At 38.1% G+C, this 20513-nt stretch overlaps 1 protein-coding gene across 1 annotated transcript; it reads right to left on the bottom strand.

The window, feature by feature from the left end:
- Positions 1-1408: 1408 nt before the first annotated feature.
- Positions 1409-20253, bottom strand: CTR9 (CTR9 homolog, Paf1/RNA polymerase II complex component). Its single transcript, XM_042882088.1, has 25 exons — positions 20102-20253; positions 18593-18691; positions 17871-18110; positions 17274-17391; positions 16707-16796; positions 15320-15468; positions 12844-12951; positions 12280-12387; positions 11926-12162; positions 11208-11297; positions 10979-11107; positions 10691-10874; positions 9626-9714; positions 9176-9361; positions 8912-8999; positions 8512-8660; positions 6295-6411; positions 5973-6118; positions 5257-5328; positions 4405-4540; positions 3796-3942; positions 3235-3392; positions 2866-2962; positions 2414-2526; positions 1409-2191 (listed from the first exon to the last, which is right to left on the bottom strand). The coding sequence occupies exons 1-25, from the start codon at positions 20144-20146 to the stop codon at positions 1783-1785; spliced, it is 3504 nt and encodes a 1167-aa protein (XP_042738022.1). The 5' UTR covers positions 20147-20253; the 3' UTR covers positions 1409-1782.
- Positions 20254-20513: the final 260 nt, after the last annotated feature.

The following is a 20513-nucleotide window of genomic DNA, read 5'->3' as shown; positions in this document are numbered from 1 at the left end:
CCAAGCAGAGCCAGAAAGGTTTCTGAAAGACAAAAGCTTGAGTAGGTGCATTAAAAGAAAACAAACAAACAACACAAAAATCCAAGCAATCCAATTAAAATAAAATAAAACAAAGCAAACAAAAAAGACAACCACCCAAACAGGTTGACCAATTTAATTTTCAGTTACTTCTCAAGGGGTTTTCTTTTTGCTTTTTTGAAGGGACTGGTCTATAAACTACAGAATCAAGGTAAAATTGGGAAAAAAAAAAAAATTGCAAATAGCAAAACATACACTGACCTCTTCTGTGATAATCCAAGACAGATTGGCTCATATTTGATCCTAAACTGCACCAGAACTCAAAAGACAACTTACCATGTAGTCATGTAGTTTGTTAGTGGAAACAACAGATACTGATTTTCTTCAGTTAACTCTAATTTCTCACACTTTCTGCTTCATTAAGTGAAGCACTGGTTTTGCACCATAGGTATGTATCTCATCTGTCCACTGCTTCCTTCTGATTCTGAACAAGGTAAGGACCTGTGCTGTGATCCTCTTAATAGCACATTTCCTCTAAGGGCACCAAGTTTTCCCCAAGCTCATGTTTTCAAAGCTGTCTAGCTGCCAGCATTGTGAGCTCGCCATATCTTCTACCCAAGTGATTCTACGTCAATAAGATGACTGAGTTAAGATTCAGCTTTGCTTCTAAACCAACAAACATGGCAGCTACTCTTCAATTCTGCACATTACCACACGTTTAAATTTTAATTAAGATCACTTCTAGAAATGTGATATCAAGCTGAACCAGTAAAAGAAACATCTCAACTGTTTCACATTCTACTTTATCTGCTATGGTTACCAACAGCCCATAAACACGTGGCAAAACATACACAATGAGAACAGTTACTGTTCACAACAGACCAGAAATAACAGCATGGGAAACTTCACTTTCAGTTAGTGCATAATGTTAACTATCAATAGTGACAATCTGGACCTTCCAGAAGAAAAATGAATAACAAAATAAAATAAAATAAAATGGAATACAGTTTATGCTATGCTCTCCATTAAAAACAACAGTAATATACTATCCAGATCTACATGCCCTTCTCTTAGTGAAGATCTAACGTCCAACTTGATAACTAATAATCAAAGGCAGAAAGAAATTTTCTTTCCCCAGAGTGGTGCAAAAGAGTGATTTTTCCAAAACGTCAGGCAAAGACAACCATAAAAGAAATTTGGTTCGCTGCAGTTTACAAAGCACGCTGTTGCTGTCATGCATGAATGCAAGATACAAAAGAGCTCAACTCCAACAGCTCATATTGAAGCTGAGATGAACTTGGAGACTGCTTCCTCAAAACACACTCCTCTGTCAAACAAAACGTTTTCTGCTTGTACCTTTTAAGGCTTAAAATAAATCACTCGAAGCAAATTAGCAGGAACAGTTTTATTGCGACACTGTCTCAAGAAATCTATGCATGTATAAATAGAGAAAACACAATTTCAGCCACACTAGAACCACCTAAACTGAGATTTAATGTTCCACAGTTTTTACATGCATCCCATCCCAGGTATGCCTATGATACAGGGTTTCTGTTCTTCATCTACAGCAGTTTTGATTTAAGAGTACACCGTAGGCCAACTTAGAGAAACATCCATCAGTTGCTAATAGAAAGAATCACAGAAAGGTCTCAAGAGAGTTTACTAACTTAATGTATTTGCCTGTAAGTTTTCAAATACAAAAATTGGCTTTCTCTACAACTGAAATATATTTACACGAACATTTAAAAAGATGTAATTTCAGATCTAATCGCTGTCATCAGAACCCCCTTCAGATCCCTCATTATTGGATCCTTCTGGTTCAGATTCATTACCAGATCCTCTGGCAGAACCCTCGTTATCAGATCCTCTCTCAGAATCTCTGTCTGATTCAGCACTGCGAGAAGCTGGGCGAGATTCGTTATCCGAACCAGCAGAACGACTTCTTCCTGACTGCATAGACTCATTGTCAGACTGCTCTGAATCCGACCGTCTCCTTTTCCTGGCTGACCTGTCACTGTCAGAATCTTCTTCGGATGGGTGGACGCTGGACCTCCTCGGACTGCCTGCCTCACTGCCGGATTTGTTTCTGTTATCAGAATCGCTATCAGAAACAATGCGTTTGCTGTGCTGCTGTTCCCCATCATCTGAATCGCTGTTGCTATTCCTGGCATGCCTGTACAGGGGGAAAAAAACAACCAATCCAATTAGGATGCTGGATTTGAGAAACAGTAGCACGATCTGACTGCAAAAGGCAGTGGAGTAATTCGTAAAGAACACGGTGAGGTTTTGAGTACAACAAAATGCTCCTCTTCAGCTAATTACTATAAACAGTGTCATTTTTCTCAAAAACACGTGTTGAAACTTCAGTGTTGGAGAAGTGAAGAACAGTTCTTACCCATCATCAGCAATCTTGAGTTTGTCCTCATCAGATGAATCGTCACTAGATGAAATTATGGCTTTTGATTTGATCTTTCCTTTCATTGAAGGAGGCAAACGTTCTGGTTTGGGCTGAGGGGCAGGAAAAAAAACAAAAACAAGAGCTGCTCATTCACACACTTGGTTAGAGTATTAAAAAAAAATTAAAAAAAATACAAGAGGCATGCTTCTTTCTAACAGATGCTCTAAAGTTATTTGATCAAAATTTTCCGTTTACTATCAATTGTTATACATTGCTTCAGAAATATTCTGTTCAACACTGAAGCAGCTACAGCAAAAGGGAAGGACAAAAGGCAGTTTGCTACAAAAACCTGTTATAATTTTCAGCATTTATAACTCTGTTGAATGCAGTAGTGCTTAAGTTCAAATGCATGTTTAGAGAAACAAGAAGATACTCAGCAGTTGACTTACAGCCTTCTTCTTCTCTGCTTTGGGTGGACGGCGTTTTTTAGGTCTTGGACCATTTTCATTTTCTTCATCATCGCTCCCCTCATCTGCTTTCTGGGGTCTTAAACAGAATAGTATTTTACATCATGTCAACTATATAAAAACCTTAAAAAGCACAAAAAAAAGCAGTCCAAACTCCAGCTGATAAATATTATTCATACTTCTGCGTAGGAGTTCCGTAACTTGTATTTAAAAACACCTATTGTAAGACTTAATCACACTAACCTATTAACAACTGTTCATATTTTTTAAGCTGTCATGAAAAACTGCATGAGAATATACTTAACAGCCACATTATTTCTCAAGAAAGTCTGACATTAAAGTACCAGTTACCTCCTCCTCTTCTTCTTCTTCCTCTCCCCTTCTTCTTCTTCCCCATCTTGTTCACTACCACTGCCCTTCCTCTTCTTTTTCTTTCTAGACATGGGCAAATCTTCGTCGCTGTCATCATTGACAAACTCATCAAATTCCCCTGCTCCTTTTTTGGAACGCTGTAACAGATAATTTATCTATTTATCTTCAAGTTAAAAACTACCAGATGGCAAGTCAGAAGTGAAGTTCTTTCTGAAAATATTTTCTAAGACATGAAAACACAGCCCTTCCTGTGACAACTTTCTCATGCACTCTAACCTGTTATCATTAAGAAACCAATTCCAAATTTACACTTCATAATCTCTGGTTATTTTAAACATCGAGAAGAACAGATTTTAGTAATGCCACCTTGGTCATAACTTAGGCATTAACTTTCAGTTTTTACACTGGGGTATTAAATCTGCACCACTTCATACAACAGAGGTTAAGTGGCTTGAAATTAAAACTCTACATGTTTGATGTTAACCCAAGATAACATTTAAAGGGAAAGTGAAAGAGGAAGTTAAATAAATTCTGTTCTACCCTGCCTCCACCACCACCACGTTTTTTCTCCTTTGATCCTTCTACTTCACCAGTGAACATAAGAATATTCTTTGTCTTCTCCACATATTGAGCTCTTTGTTCCAAAAGCTTCTTCTGCTCTTCTTTTTCTCTCAGGCGTTTCTCTTCCTGAAACAGAGACACAAACACCCATTACTACTGTATCTGTACTATTACATTCAAAGGTGCTCAAGCTGTGCAGGGACAAGAAACTGCAACACTTCTACAAATCTGTCACAGCACAAGGTCCACGTGGCAAAAAGGTTTTGTACAACATCTACACTACAGCAGGCAAAAGGCCTTTTTTTTTTTAGTTGTTTTCAAGAGCTCCCTCATCCAGCCATCAGTACAGTATTTTGAAGGCAAAGCTTTTAAAAGGCAATACCTGGATTACATTACAAAAATAAAAACATATCTGTAAGGGTATGGGGTAGAAGATCACTTGGTAACTACAACTACTCTATTTTGCTAGCAGTTACTACTTCTAAGAAAACTGTCTGCTTGATACTTTAAATCAGTTACACCCAGGAACATCATGGAGCAATAGAAACATCTTTTGCTTAAATTCAATACAATGTAACAGATCAAAACCTGCTCTTTCAGTAGTTTTTGACGAAGCAGCTCCTTTTCTTGTTCTTGCTTTGCACGCAGCTCCCTCTCTTCTTCATCCTGTTTGCGTGCCCGAGCCACGTGATACTGGGCTTGACTCAGTAAGTCAGAGCATTGCCTACAACATGCAGTGGTTTCAAGTGAAGGAAGGTGGCAGACACACCACAAGGAGAAACAGTTTTAGAGAGGGTATGCATCAGAATGCTGTATTTGTGACAGTAAGATACCTGAACTAGTACAACAGAAGACCAGCACAGATTACTGAGTTAACAAAGAAACCCTCTAGTAAGCAAATCTATCTGCAAATTGCAATATGCAACGTACAACTTCAGAACTTATTGCTTTACATTTCAGCAGGCTTGAGTACAAGCAGTACCCTGAACAAAACTTAAAGCAGACTAGACACCCAGAACACAAACATTTCACGTTTCAGTAGCTGACCCACTCTACTCACCATAAGCTAACTTAAATCTCCATGAAAGCAAACTGTTACGATGAGCTTTAAAGTCAAAATAGGCAGAACTAGAGATCTTTAAATACACAGTCACATTCTCCTTGATGGAAAAGTTTCCATTAAAATAGCAGAAGTTTTACGGGTTTCAGCTGATGGAAGAAGACACATTTAGTGTTGTGGACTGCACAAACATATTAGAAAATGAAGAAAGGAAAAAAAAACAAAACAGTAACGGGGAGTAACCCTGTATTTGGGTTTCTGCTGTTGTGTAAAACAGGCAGCTGAAATCCAGTTGAAAACCAGTTTTATTCTGGAAGACAAGCAAACAAAAACCAAGACAAAAGCATTCCCCTTAGCTTCTGAAAGCATTTGCTTCTTACCTGGCTTCTGTTGCAGCAAGTGCCAAATCAAATCTCATCTTATCACCCACTTTGCTCAAGTAACTGAAGTACCTAGAAGAAAAACATAAGGAAGAGCAAAAGTGGTATCAGTTACACATTTAATGCAACTCTGCCTTAAAAGTAAGCACTAGCTCCCCAGTTAAAATCCTAGGAAACTCATCAGAGGAGGACATTCACCAATTTTCTGCCTTATTGTATGCATCCACTTTCAATAAAACACCAAGCAAGTACATTCAGAGTTCTCAGATGTAAGAGATTCTAGAAGTACTCCAAAGGAGAACAATAATCCAGAAAGAACTACTAGTCATTAACTATTAGACTCGATTTTGAGACCTACTTCCAAAGGTTTACAAGATGCTTTTAAAGATGTCTTCAATAAAGCATTAAATTTGTAGAATAATTCACAATGCTTTTCCAACTATGTTCATCTATGAACAAGTCCCCCCCCAATCATATTACAAAACTCACTAAGAAATACATAATTGCCACCTGGTCAAATACAACTAGTTCTGGAGCAAAGCCTGTATTTTCACACAGTATTTTCAGGCCCACTAGTTCTGCTAGGAACTCTAGAATGCAATACAATGTTTCACTGGATATGACTGCTTGTCTAATCAGAATCTGTGATCCATGCTGCATATTTACTGCAAGGGAACTGAAATATATTACAAAGACGAGAAATGAATCAGCTTTACCTGTGGGCTAACTCCAGCTCTTTCACAGCATTAAGTACCTCCTTTAGATTGCTTTTCTCATCTTTCAGGACTGAGGTAGCTAGTCTTTGTAGCACTAAAGCCACATTAAACATAAGGACTGTATCACTTGGTGCAACGTGTCTGGCCTGTAAATAAAAAGCCTGTTTTTATTACCCACTACAGAAGTATACAAGTAAGGTAAATAGAGGTATACAGAGAATAAACACCACTGTTTCAACTCACGACTACTGAATTTAAACAGACTTAAGCACGTACCAGTTCACAGTAATTTTGTTCCATGACCTTCCTATTTTCTGCATACCTTTAACAAAGTCTGCTTACATTCCTGTAATTTCCCACATTTGAAGAGTGCCCGGGCCAGATATAACAATACTTCAGTGTTCTGATGCTTATAGAACTTTCTGAGGCAGTTTTCATACTGAAACAGAAAAATCAAGAGGTGCCAATGGTTAGTTATTTTTGTTAGTTAACTCCAGTACACTTGTATTCCTAGGATGTATTACTGCTAATGTGCCTTTTGCTGTGTGGTTGGTTTTCTGTTGTTTTTCATTTTAAATCAGCATATTATGCTGCATACAGAGATGCTTTGTTCACTGATTAGAGAATCCTTCCCTGCTATTCTGTAGCAACAACTTGATTTTTCTGAAAACCAGCAGCAGTCTGGGAGGCTCTGTAGATGTCTGAATATAGAATACTTTGCAAGTACCATCTATTGTAACAAGGCCAACAAACTAATTTTAAGAGCACTCTCAGTTATTCTCTTATTTATTCATAAATTGAAAATGTAATAAATTGAAATGCAGTAACTTCATACAGATGATGCAATCAGTTACAAAATAAATACACACTTTTAAGATATTCTGTCCACCCAGCTGCCTATTTCTTGTTACATTATATCTTCTTTCACACTAAAGCTGATCACTGGTGTAAAAGACCACTTGTTACTTTACGTTTTATAGCCTCAGAGTAAAGCCTCCAGCAATCATGCATCTCATGCTTTTCATTAAAAAGTGCCTTTTATTTGCCATGCTATTAGGAAATCTTTCATAATTTTTAATCTTCCAAAATAGCAAGAAATAGAAAGCAGCCTTTACTTCCAGCCCAACTACAGATAACAAATACCCTGTACCCTAATGCAGAAGTGTAAGTCTGCCTTGGATTTGAATGCTTTACAGTAGAGAACTCACTGCAACACCTGATATTGCAGTAAGCTGTGCTGCTGTGTTAAACTCATCTCCCTTTGAGTCCAATATCATCTACTGCAGACTACGGATTGCACCAACTGCATAGCAGAATCCAGAGAACAACAAAACATCGCACATTTCCACTAAGCAGCTTCACCTAAATGTGTCAGCAAGTAAGTACAATATTTTCTGACAAATAAAAGGTGATTTTCCCCACTTTATCACTAAAATTCAATGTATCATTAGGCTTTTTGCATGTAAGAGCAGAGATGGTCCTGAAGGTAGATTCTACTCTAACACAACAAAAGCCAACAGACCATGTTGTTAAATCCTTTCACAGTAGTTTACTGAAGAAGAGTAACTCTGAGGTCTTGATCAAGTATAAAGGCCCAATATCTCTTCCTTACAACTATCAGAATCCTTAAGTGCAGGAAGGGACCTCTGAAGGCCATCTAATAGCCTCATGCAACCTGGCCTTGTAAGTCTCTGGGGATGGGGCATCAACCACATCCCTCAGAAACCTGTCCCAGAGCCTCACTGTAAAAGATTTCTTCCTTATATCTAACCTAACTTTTTTACCTTGAAATCATTTGCCCTTGTTCTATCACCACAGATTCTGCTAAAGAGGTCCATCAAAAAAGCTTTAGGATAGCTCTGAGTTAAGTATTTTTGACACTCTATATAAATATTGATATATATATATATATATATATATATATATATATATAAAAAATATATATAAAGCTTAACAGAACAAGTTTTTCTGAGCTTCCATCTTGCTCAATACTTTTTTGTTAAGCTTGTTTTTATGCTTTCTGATCAACTAATTTAAATAGTGTGGGTTGATACTTGGAACTTAGCTTGCTTGAGTGAGTTGAACTAGATGACCTCAAGAGATCTCTCAACATAAATTACCCCATGATTTTAAGCATAGCAAGAGAAATAATAGCAGCTAGTTTTCCAAACATCTCCAACTGTTCTTGCAAACAACTGCATAAATAAGACCAGGAAGTGTTGGTATTAAAAAAATCCCAGCAGCAAACTGTATTATTTCACTAACATCTGAAAGTAAATCACATACAGTAACTTCACCAAGTGAAACCTCTGCAACAAAAAAGAGCTCCCAAATTAAAATTCCAACCCAACTCTGCTACCTAAAAAAAAAAACTATTTGGCAAATTAAGTCTATACTTGACAGCAAATAGTATTGCTAGAAATAAACCTATAAATTGTTAAAAAATTATTCAGAAACTTAGCAGCTGCCAGTGACAGCTAAGAACCATCCAGAAGTCATCTAACCCAACACATTATGTAGTTCAATTTAGAGATGTTACCATCTGCACAGCACTGATGTACTGTTTCTGTTCTACATAGATATGTGCCAAATTCAGCCACACATCACTGATATCTGCTGTTGCCTCTCTCACTTGGGCAAAAACATCACGAGCTTCACGGAAATATCCTTTATGCGCCAAGACAGCTCCTAAGGGGAAAGTAATATGTACAGCGTAAGCTTCCAAGTTCATGTACTATGTACTCCTGCCAAAGAAAATAAAATATTGCCTGAGTCAAGTTTCCCATTAAAAACTGACATAGCTGTCATATGAAAGCTATTCTTTCATGTGCTCCACTAAATAATGTGCAGGCTCTGCAAAAACAACTCTACATGTATTAAAGCATAAAATGTAGTAATACCATCAATTGCAATTTAAGGAAAACTAATCCAGCATTCACCTATGCCATTAGCAGCATACAAGTTCTTTGGATCATTCCTGAGTACTTGCTTGTAGATTGCTAACGCACGGTCTTGATGACGTTTTTCCTGCGGAGAGAAGTATCCCAGTTGATCACTCATTGCTATAATGAGGCACTGAAAAACCTACCTAGTGTTTTAATGGACTGTAATATGTCAAAGAGGCAAAAACAAAAGCACCCTGAGTAACCAACCAAAGTTAAATAAGTAAAATCACACACACGGGACAGACGGATGCCCATTACCTTTTCTCTGTCTCTTGTGGGTTGATGCAGGGTCTGCAACCAAACGTTGCCAAGAGCCAACATGGAGTAAGTATCATTCTGTGTGGAAGGCTGCTTCAATATCCTTTCAAATTTCTTCTGTCCTGGACCCCACTCTTGTTTAGCCAAATGAAGATTACCAATCAGAGACCAAGCATCTGGATGGTCCTGAGTAAAAGTTTACTGTCAATTGCAAAGATACTATATTTCCATACAAGGTTACTTTTCCAGGTATAAAATGCTATTTTTGTTAAATAAAATTCCATGTTAAAAATAAAAAAACAATTTTAAAAAGAGCAGGTTATAGCAGTTCTCACTCTTTTCCTACTTTATATCAACAAGCAAAATAGAACAACAACAGAAGGAAAACAAATTTGAAAGAATAAGCTAGTGCTAAGTGTTCTCAATTAAAACAGTCAAAGGGTTACAAACCTGATTTATCTGAAGCGCTTCCTTAAACCAATCAGAAGCCTCATAGAAGTTACCTTTATCCCTAGCCATAGCACCCAAGCGCAAGTAGCCTAAAAATGAAGAAAACAACAACATTAAGAAACAGCTTCAAGTAATCTCAAATATGAAAAACACTAGCCACACAAAAAGCAATTTTTTCAAATGTTCAAAAGCAATCTTTTTCTTAATCTAAGGACAGCATCACGACATTTCTCATGTTCTATTCAAGCTGAGATGCACTATGTAAAGATGAACTTCCGACAGTAACATTTAACTTACTTTACCTGTTTTCACAAGTTACTGACATTCAAGAAACCTCCAATAGTGAAGGCCACGTATGTTATACAGTTTTAGCTCCCTCCACATTAAACAGTTCTCCCGCCCCTGCAGGCTTTGCAAAGACAACCAGATAGCAAGCAGCAGTAATAGACAAGAAGAGATATGGCTAAGGATTAGGCTAGAGCATGCTGCAGCTTGCTGAGAGAGTGCTATCACCTTTCCTTTACAGAGAGCATATCAGATTGGATACTTGAAAACAAGAGAAAGAGTAAAGCAAAGAGGAAAAAAAGCACTGCACTGATGCCCTCAACTTCAGCTCTTCTTCTGTGGAGGAAGGCCAAGGGCCCATGGTAGACAGCATTTGGTATAATCACTATATTTCCACCGATGTAAGCAGGTAGGGTTGCAGAGGCTGGGCATACTGAGTGGATAATCTTGATTGCACCTGAGAACTGAGGTGCTAAGGGTTTTGGGGAGGGAAGCAAGGGGAGCAGTAAGGGACAACAGGCACACAAGTCTAGACAAGCTAATCTTGCTAGATTTTTGGAGTACAATAAAAATCCACCAATAATCAGAACTCTTATGTCTGGAGATTGGACTACAAGAATGATTCAGGCCTTAAAAAAAAATATAGAGAAAATGGTAGGTAAAAAGGCAACTACTGTGAAGAGAAGGGAGGACAGACATAAGGAGACCAGAAGACACTCAACTGAAAGTTTTTGGTATTTTAAGAAAGACTGTGGAACTAAAATACCAAGTGTTTCTTACAATCAACATAATTGGGATGTTCTCTTAAAATGTTCTTGTACAGTTTTTCCGCTTCGTGAAATTCACACATGGCCTCATACAGTCTGGCAAGGTTATAGGACGTTGTTACAGAGATAGCATTGTAATAATGCTCGTCATGTTCAGCTTCTGCTTTTGCACGATCCAGCGATGCCAAGAAATATTTCTAAAGTATAAAAAGAGAAAAAGACTAAAACACTCAAGAATGTTCTTAGAGGAAAGCTTCTGGGTGATGATAAAATTCGATTCAAACTTTCAGTAATTACATACCTTTGCTTCTCCTAAGTTTCCCAGCCTGAAGTGCAGAGCACCCACATTATTCAAAATCTCTGGTGGGACGTCAGCCTGTACTTTCTCTTGCAGAATGCGTGTGGCTGTACCATAAGCTGACAGTGCACCCTGTACAAATAAAAAGCAGATGCAAGAAAGAGGAGAATGAGCTTCGTGTGCTCTTATAAAAAGCATATATGTAATTCCCTCAGTGTTTATTATCAATTACCTGTATGTCAGTCTGTTCTAGAATTTGGGCTAGCTCAATCCATGCCTCTACATCATCAGGATATTGCTCTGTGACTTTCTTTAGATGTCCCTAAGAAACAGCAGAAAATAATCACACTTTTTCGTGGACACAGAAATTGTTAAACCTGAACTAAAGAGCAAAGTTATTTGTTAGTTTCCTTCTTTGTTATTTTCCTCTTTTTTGCAGAATGTAAAACAGGTTTTAAAGTTTTAGAGAAGTGGAAAGTACTAAGTGTCACACCAATATAAGACACTAGAAAGTGATGGCTACTAATATGTGCATGCATTTAACCAATATTAGATCAAAAAATATTTTATTAAATGAAAAAGCAAAACCACATTAACACTGTTTTTTCAGGTAAGCCATGACAATTGTTTTCTAGAAATCCCTAAATTTGGGAAGTATTCTGCCTTTTAATAGTAAGTAGGAAAATGTGAGGCTGGGGCTTGTCTGAATTTCTGAAGTTGCTTTATCCAGAGACAAGTAGGAGCTCCAGCTCTGTTCAGAAGTTGTAGCTCCCCACAGATAAGAGGATCTCATATGACAGCAAATATTAAATATTGTATATTCAGAGTCAAGTAACCCTGAGTTTCAGGCACCTTGAAAATCAGACTTGAAAAAAGAGCCTCTGCCTTAAGTTATGCTCTTGTATGTAAAAGAGTTCTGTCAGCACAACACTGGCAGAAGCACAACTCACCTTTGCAATATCCCTTTTCTCCTGGTCTTCTGAAGCTGCATAAAGAGATCCAAGGATTTTCATAGTCTCATAATTGTTAGGATAGGCTTTCAAAACTTTTTCAAAGCATTGTGACGCATTCTCCTTGTCCCCTCTATAAATGTACATTTGACCCAATCCAAAAAATGGAAGTACAAAAGAAGATGAGGCGAACTGAGTGGCTTGGTAGTAATATTGGAAAGCTTGATCATAATCTTCCTAAACAAAAATTAAAGAAATGGCAGGTAGTGCTTTCACATGTAAGCTTTTTCCAAACAATTTAACAAGAATTTTAGGTGTAAAACCTCAAAGAGAGGCTTTTAAAAGGTTTCCTACCTGTACATGAAAAGACCTAGCCAGCTGGTAACAACTCTCCGCCTGCATTGCTTCAACTTCCGTATTATGAAAAGCATGAAGAGCCAAGTGTTGTACTTTACCATAATCCTAAATAAATGAATTTGAAAGCCTTCATTTTATTTAGTCCAGTCATGTTTTACTTACACAAGAATACACAGCAAATAAAGGAAAGTTTTAGCCACATCATCTACTAAATAACAACAGATTTAGTTTTAGAGGCTCCTGCTTTCTCTTTAATCCTTATCTTTTACATATTTTAAAACCCAGAAGGGAAAAGGAAAAACAAACAACAAGAAAATGGAAAAATCCCTTTGGGAGATAAAAGTGAGCTAGATTTAAGAAACAAGTGTACTATTTTTGTCCTTCTTAAGAAAAACTTACAAAAAAATTAAGTTAAAAACTTAATGCATATTCATCTATATTATCAGTTCCATAATCTGTACCACCCAGCCTGATGAAATGAGATCAAACCTAACCCTGGAATCCTTTCTGCTTGGAGTTACTAAATATTTGACTGTAAAATTTCACAGACCACTTACTTACCTTCTTGAAGAAGAAGTGATTAGCCAAGTGATTCAGCACCATTGGATTACTGGGATCAATCGTGTAAGCCCTAGAGAGGAGCTGGACGCCATTCTTGATGGAATCAGCCTAAATGAAACATTCAAAGGTATCAGCAGCATCTCAATAGCTTTATCTTATTAAGAATTTAAAAACTACTCTTCAGGTGACACTGCTGCAGGAACTCTAACAGAGCCTGTGTGCTAGGCTCTCAAAAGAAAAAGAAAATGCAGCTACCAGCTTTTCTACCTGCAGCATAAAGACGGGAAACAAAAAATGAAGCCATCAGATAGGGTGCAGAAAAGGAAACAAAGAAACAAGCAAACAACAACAATAAAAAAAAATGAAGTATTACTTTCTAGGGAGAAACAAAAAGAATCACATAGCCTTAGTGTCCTTTGCCATTTCAGTTGCACACCTCTGACAGCCTTCCTTCTACTGTTCAGCGTCTCTAGATCTTGTTTGGTTTTGGTCTTTGAATGATTCATTAAACAGAGATGTGAAAATATTGTCATGTTCAAATTTTAAACAAGAACTTCTGATACTGAATTAAGACCTATTGAAATTAAGTTCTAATTTTAAAAATGGCAGAAGTTTGACTTAGTGATATTACTCTAAGAGCACATGCTTTTATACAGAGGCCTAAATTTAAATAAAGCTTTCCACGAGTGCACATTTGACTTGATGACAAGTTCAAGTGCAAAACTGACACAGTAAGTGCCATTTTTGGGGGATGTTGCTGAGATATATATCACAAGCATACGATCTTAAATCTGTAGGTATTTCATAATAGGAAAAAGGAACAAAAATAAATTATACAGTACTAATAACCTAGTAATAAACTGAGGTCTCAGTGTCATAAAATCTGAAGTCCAACTGGCACACAAACAAATTTCATTTTAATGAAGGCAGTATCTGTCCAGTTTCATCACAAAAATATAGACTGGCTAGGAGATACAGAATCATTTTTGCTTAACTTTCAAAGGCAAAAAAGGCCTTACAATCATATTAAGTCTGATTTTTCCAGTAATTTGGACCTCATGTCCAGTTTCAAATAAACTCAGTGGTTGGGCAGAGGTCTCAAAGCTCCTAGGCACCTTCATGAAATGAAATCAGAGAGAAGACCAACTCCAGAGAGAACACAGCGTAATCTCAACCCTCATTTGACTTCATAGTATCCTTAAGGATGGAGAAACATTGCCAATATCTAAACACGGGAGAAATCAATTAGAAGTTTGTACCTCAGAGAAATGTGATGCTATGCTAACATTGCAGTGCAAATTGTGGAAACGGAGGAGGGTCAGTTCTTAATCACAGCTTTGCAAAGTTTAAGGGGACTTTGGAGATTTAACAAATTTTCAGGGAATCAACCATGTAAAATAGCAGGTTTCATCCGTTTCTTGTCCACTGAATTATTTGTTATGATCTGATGTTAGAATATTTTTGGTTGTCCCTGGAGCTTTATGGGGAAAAAACCTCTCGAAGTCATGTTTACTCAAATTTCTTATGGGAGTCTAAAATAATTTTTTCCCATGACTTTGTAAACTAAGTCATTTTCAGATATTCCGTACTAAAAAAAGTTCTTTCCTAGAGAGCTATGTGTTCTACACAAAGCAATTCTGCAACAATATTAGATATTAGCAACATACGACTATGCAAGAAAGGTTGGTAATTTATTTGCTTATTTACTTATTTAAAACCTTAAAGGTCCCATCTTCCACTGATAACTTTCTTAGCACAGGCTGACCATCTCAGACCTTCAGATCTCAAGTTAAGTTTTATGACAGCATGGTCATATGACATCTAGAGATACATCTTGATTTCATCAGCCTAGTTAAAATTTGTTGATTCCTTGGTTTACTATGGAGTGTATGCTCTGAGTTAGCTAGAGCACAACTTGCACAGTTGTACGAAAGGTTATGTTCCATAAAGTCTTGGAAGCCTGGGACAAATCTATGACCACATCTTTTACTGTGATCTTCCTGCCAGTAGATGCTCTTCCAGAAAAAAATCCTGATGCTCTGGATACAGCTGTCATCGCAAATGAGGTCTCCAAGTATCTGGGAACTTTCAGATCATCTTGAGTACAAACTCACATACTTACACATTTGAAACTTCAAGGAGGTTAAGCAAGGCCGGCTATTAGATATGCAACCACTGCTCATGAAAGATTTTTAAAATCACCACTTTCTGACTGGATGTGTATTCACACATCTCATCAGGGACTTTCTGTGCTTAGAAAAGCACCTCTATAAGCAACAGAATTGACTGCTTTTAGCTAAAGAAAGTTACTCAGCACGTACCTTAAGTACAAACCTATCACATCATTTAACAGTAACACAGGCTGAAATGATTTAATCACGCATTTTTGTACCCCTCTTAAAACCTGGAGTGCCCCTCAAATGATAAAAACCTTGCTGTTTCAAGCGAGTATGGCTTATAGTTAAGTCAGACCCACCTCTTTATTATTGAGTTCCAGGACAGCCAGACCAACCAAAGCTCCAACACATTTTGAATTTAGCTCCAGAGCTCTGCTGAACGCCAAACGAGCTTTTTCCAACTTGTTCAGTTTCACAAAGCAATGACCCATACCTAATCGAACCTCAGCTGAAGAACAAGATGACACCATTCAGAATCCCAACATTTCAACAACTTCTATTTTTACTTTTTTTTTTTAAACATACTGAGCGGAAATACTTTTTTAAAACCTGTAAAGCCTTCTAATAATCTGCTGTTTTAAAACACAGCCTCCCTCACTCGGTAGCAAAGTCAACTTCTCTAGGTTTCTTCATAAGATTTTACCAGATTGGCATACATCTTTACAATACTCAAACAATGATCAAATAAAATATTACTTCTATGAAAATGTCACAAAAATAACTAAGAAAGACATGAAAAAATTGTCAGATGAAAGGGCTGCAAGTATCTTGGGCAGCTTAAAGTTCACCTGAGAGTAGGAGGCCTTCAGAAAACAGTCAAATTAACAAGTTTGCTGGCATTCTGCCTCAAACAATTGATTCACTGTTAGCAAGATGCTGTTTATCATCCTCTAACTTCCATGATCTGTACAGACAAGCTAATATAGAGGATTCACATTGTTCTGCTCTTTCAGGACTACAGATGCAGAGACATTTATATACAGTGAGAATAAAATACGTTAGTTTCAAAGTATGGCTTACATTTCTACACTTATTTTAGCAGCAGTGATTCTTACACTAAGCCAGACTAAGGAATGCACATCACCTTTGCAGAAACCTCTTTCAGGTAAGTTCTGAAAAAGCATACCACAGCCCTCAGAAGATTTTAGAGCATTTATGATCCCCATGCAAATATCCTTTACTACTACAACTATTTCTAAACCACATGCACAGCTTTTACAGCTTTTCCAGATTTCTGCATTAAGAAAACCATACAACACAATAAAAAGTCTTATCACAAAATATGGGTAGAATTCTACATTTCATGTTGTTTCATTATTAATGCTAATGCACTGACATAATTTCCTTAACTGTTATTCCGGAGCTCGTAGTCTTGAGCAGTACTTTCCTCCCTGCTCCACACAATTTTAATACACAACTTCTCATTTTCTAATAGCTGTAGAAGGTAATAAGTGGAGAAAAAAAAATATAAGCATCTTTCTCAACATGGTTTTTTTCTCTAACAATGAAGTTGCACGCCAAGTCAAGAAACACCTCAAGTCTCCAAGAGGATGAAGGGATTTTTTAGTGGTAGCTCTGGGGATGGTTTTGGTGGATCTTTTGGACAGAACACAAACAAGCCCGGAGATATTTGAATTAGGGAGATCTGAGTTAGATGCTTCCACTAGCAAATTGTTTCTGTCTTACCTGGACAACCCGGATTGGTGCGCAGTGCTTTCTTGTAGTATGCAAGGGCTCCTCTGTAATCTTTCTTGTTGAAAGAAATGCACGCTTTACCTGTGAAAACATATATATCAGCTGCAAATTCATCAGAAACATAAACAAAGCTGCTGTAAATCAGCACACACATATCATTTACTGAACACACGCTGTACCAGTTTTCAAAAGCTACAATTAAAAAACTAACAGAAAATTCAGACGACCACAGCTCTTTTGGTATCTTTGGTGATGTCAAATATAAAATAACAATGGAATACATCAATTTACACTTTCCTGGCTTCCCACTTAAACTTAATTCTTTCCTGGTGCAGAATAAAGACACTTACTAAGCCTGGATTAATTAGTGAGTAAAGAAAAATAAGTATTCATAATGCACTTCTGGTCAAAAGCACATACTTCTACATCTTCTTCTTTCTCTCTCTGCTTACACACATATCACTTTCCTAAGCACACAGCTAATTCCAAAACTCAAGTAGAGAAATCAGGGATTTTTTATTTTTATTTATTTTTACACAAATATCCATAAACTCATACCGAGAAGGGCTGGAATATTATTTGGAGACTGGTTAAGCACAAAATGGAACTGTGCATCAGCCTGGTCCATCTTATCACCTTCAAGCAGACAAAAACAGGCTCTTCCCAGCAAGTGATTCTAGATAAAGAAAACAAAATATCTGCAACATTTATCTTCATAAAATATGAAGATGAGACCATGAAAAAGGTTATCTAGCTGTGCAATAAGATTTTTTTTCAATGATTTATTTATTTAATCATTGCATCAGGATAAGCAAAATCAAAAACGGTGTTTAAACAAATGGTAAATGTCTAAAACTTCACATGTCATCAAGCAAAAGAATAACAACCAACCTCGCCTTCCCAAACCCACAAAAGTTGATGCATTAGTTCTATTATGTCTCCAGCTAGAGATAACTAATTATTCCTGGTAGCACCACACACTCATTACAGATGTTTTCAAGTGTTATGCCAGAGTTAAAAGCCTAAGCATTTTTGAATTTCCCTATAGTGAATCAGTATTTGCTTTCTTTAGAAGAACTTTTTGAATGCACACAGAAAATATGTTGAAATTAAGCAAAAATGAACCATTAAAAATTTTACACAGATTCCTTTTACCTGATCATACATGATGATTTTGTCAGCCATAGTATATAACAAGGTAGCTTGTGTAATGAGTTCCTTCTTGTTATCCTTGTTCTTCTCCTTTCGAGCCTGCTGTACATAATATGCTGCCAGAGTATCCAGACATGTCATTTGATCTTTTTCATGGTCTCTATAGTCCAAGTTCCCATCTATGCGTGCAGCTTCCAACAGCTTCACAAAATCTTCTGTTTTTCCTTGTTTGTAGTATTCCAGCTGTAAAACATACATGATTTTAATGGAAAGTTCCATAAGCCACATAAAGCAATAATATTACATTAATGATATTAGCAATGTTTTTCCTATCACCATCCCAACTTAGTTTTTTAGAAGTCTTACAACTATTTCTTATAAATGATAAATAGTTTTTCCTCTGAACTTTTGTACCTCCGCATGCTTCCCCGTGCTTTCATCAGTACAAATAATGCACTCTATTTTTCAACACAGTACATAATCAAAGATGCAAAATGACAAAAATATGGAGGAAAAAAAAAAACAACAACTCAGGAGGGTAGGGATCGAGCAGCCTTGTTTCATGAGAAAAGTTAAAAATGTTAACGTGTCAATTCAGAAGTATCTGCTTTGAACCTGTTACCAAATAGTCAAATGAAATTCCAGTTCCAAATTCAATTATCCCTGGTCATAACATTAAGTGGAATTCTTTGATAAATTAAATACACAGTTGAGCACATACTCACCGCCAAGGCAATCCATATGTGCAGTTGTGTGTGTTCCTGTTTCAGTATACTTATAACTTCATCACCCTCAGGTAACTGGTCGAAGTCAAGCTCAATAACCTACAACCAAACAATGTAGACCTTCTTATCATTAATATTCTCAAATTAACAGTGTTATTTATCCTTGAGCTCAAAGCAAGCTGGACATTTCAGCACACAAAACAAACAATTCTATTCACAGAAAGTAGTGAAGAAAGAAATTATGATGTTTTTTATTCTGGAAAGTACAAAAGTGCTGGCCTCTCACAAATATCTGAGAGAAGAGCTAGTGTTAGGGATACTGGTCAGGGATGAGTTACTAATTTAACTTTTTTCACCATATATGTCAGGCTCTGGAAGTTCACACTTCAGGTAACAATCAGCTAACCAACTTGCCTTCACACACATCCCTTCAAGAACTACTCTATTTTTAAACCACTTTCTACAGGTAAAACAAAGATCTGTGACACAAAATAATCCAAGGAACAGAGTATTACAGAATCCATTTCTAAGATATATCTAAGAACAGTGCAATTTTCCACTGTGCCTGAATTAATGAAGAGGTTACTGATGTGGCAAACATGACTGAGAATAAATTTCTGATCACTAATAACTACAGTTACAATGAGCAAAGACAGAATCATAGAATCATCTGACCCTTTAGGTCATCAAGTCCAATTCCCCTGCAACAAACATGGATGCCTACAGCTAGAGCAGGTTGAGGTCAAGAACTTCTCACCATGACATCATTATCTAACAAGCACAATTTCACCAAGTGGGTCTACACTTCTGATATAAAACTGAGGAAAAAGGAACAAATGCTCTCAAGGTGGAATGTCCATTTAAGGTGTAACACTATTTAAATATCTCTGCACTGTTACCTTGTACTGTGTGTGATATTCATCATCCACATCACTACAACTTCACAGTGAGAAAGCAGCACAGCAGTTACAACCAGGTCTGTCCTACTGCTACCTACACAGGGACTTCCATCCCCATGACTGAATTAGAGCCACTCAGTTGATAAGGATTTCGATTTTACGAGGTTGCTATTATAAGATTAACCCAGAACCTCAGAACTCAAGTCATTCTTAATCACAATCTGAAGAGCACCGAGCTCATCCACTCATGCTGACACCCACAGCTGAAGTTTCTGTCAGAGAACGATAACTCCTCTCTCGTGTAACGCACAGAGTGCTTTATGAGCCATGTACACACTACAGCAGTTATAAGGAAACTTGTTAAAGTCGGCACAAGCAGCTAACGCACACGAAACACCACGCTATGGAAGAGCAAATAGCTCCCCCCAACCCTCCCTCACGGCGGTGCGAAGGACACCGGATCGAACACCCGGCCGTGCCCAACCGCTCTCTGTCAGCAGCCACCCTGGCCCACAGCGAGCCGCACGGCGAGCGCCCGGCACGCTTTTCGCATCGCGAGCCCTCCCGCCCCAAGAGCAGGCCGCGCCTCCGCCTCCCTGTCCTGACTCGCCTCGTCGGTGTCCCGCAGAGGGATCTCGATAGACCCCCGCGACATGATAGCGATGACAACGGCGCGGACGCCGCCAACCGCCGAGTTCCTCCGGACCGCCGGCCTTCACCGCGCTACGGCAACGACGGCCGCACTTCCCCTCGTACACCGAGTGACCCGGACGTGCTCGGGCAGCCCCGCCCCGCCCCCGAGACGCGAGGAGCCAATCGCAGCGAAGCACGAGCCCCGAGGGCCGCCTCGCGCCCGCGCGTGGGGTGGCGGGAAAGCGCGGAGGTCTGCGGCGCGCGGCGCTGTTGCTGAGGCAACGATGGCCTCGCGGGCGCCCCTCAGCGAGCGGCGGCCTCCAGCCCTGAGCGACCCGCTTACCTGCAGCGTTGGTCGCTCTCTGCAGCGGCAGTGGTGTTTTTAATCG

The sequence above is a fragment of the Lagopus leucura genome, unplaced genomic scaffold (genome assembly GCF_019238085.1).
Source record: "Lagopus leucura isolate 7727_CA_CO unplaced genomic scaffold, USGS_WTPT01 Super-Scaffold_100033, whole genome shotgun sequence".
Taxonomy (NCBI): Eukaryota; Metazoa; Chordata; class Aves; order Galliformes; family Phasianidae; genus Lagopus; species Lagopus leucura.
This window is presented reverse-complemented; position numbering and strand designations above follow the sequence as displayed.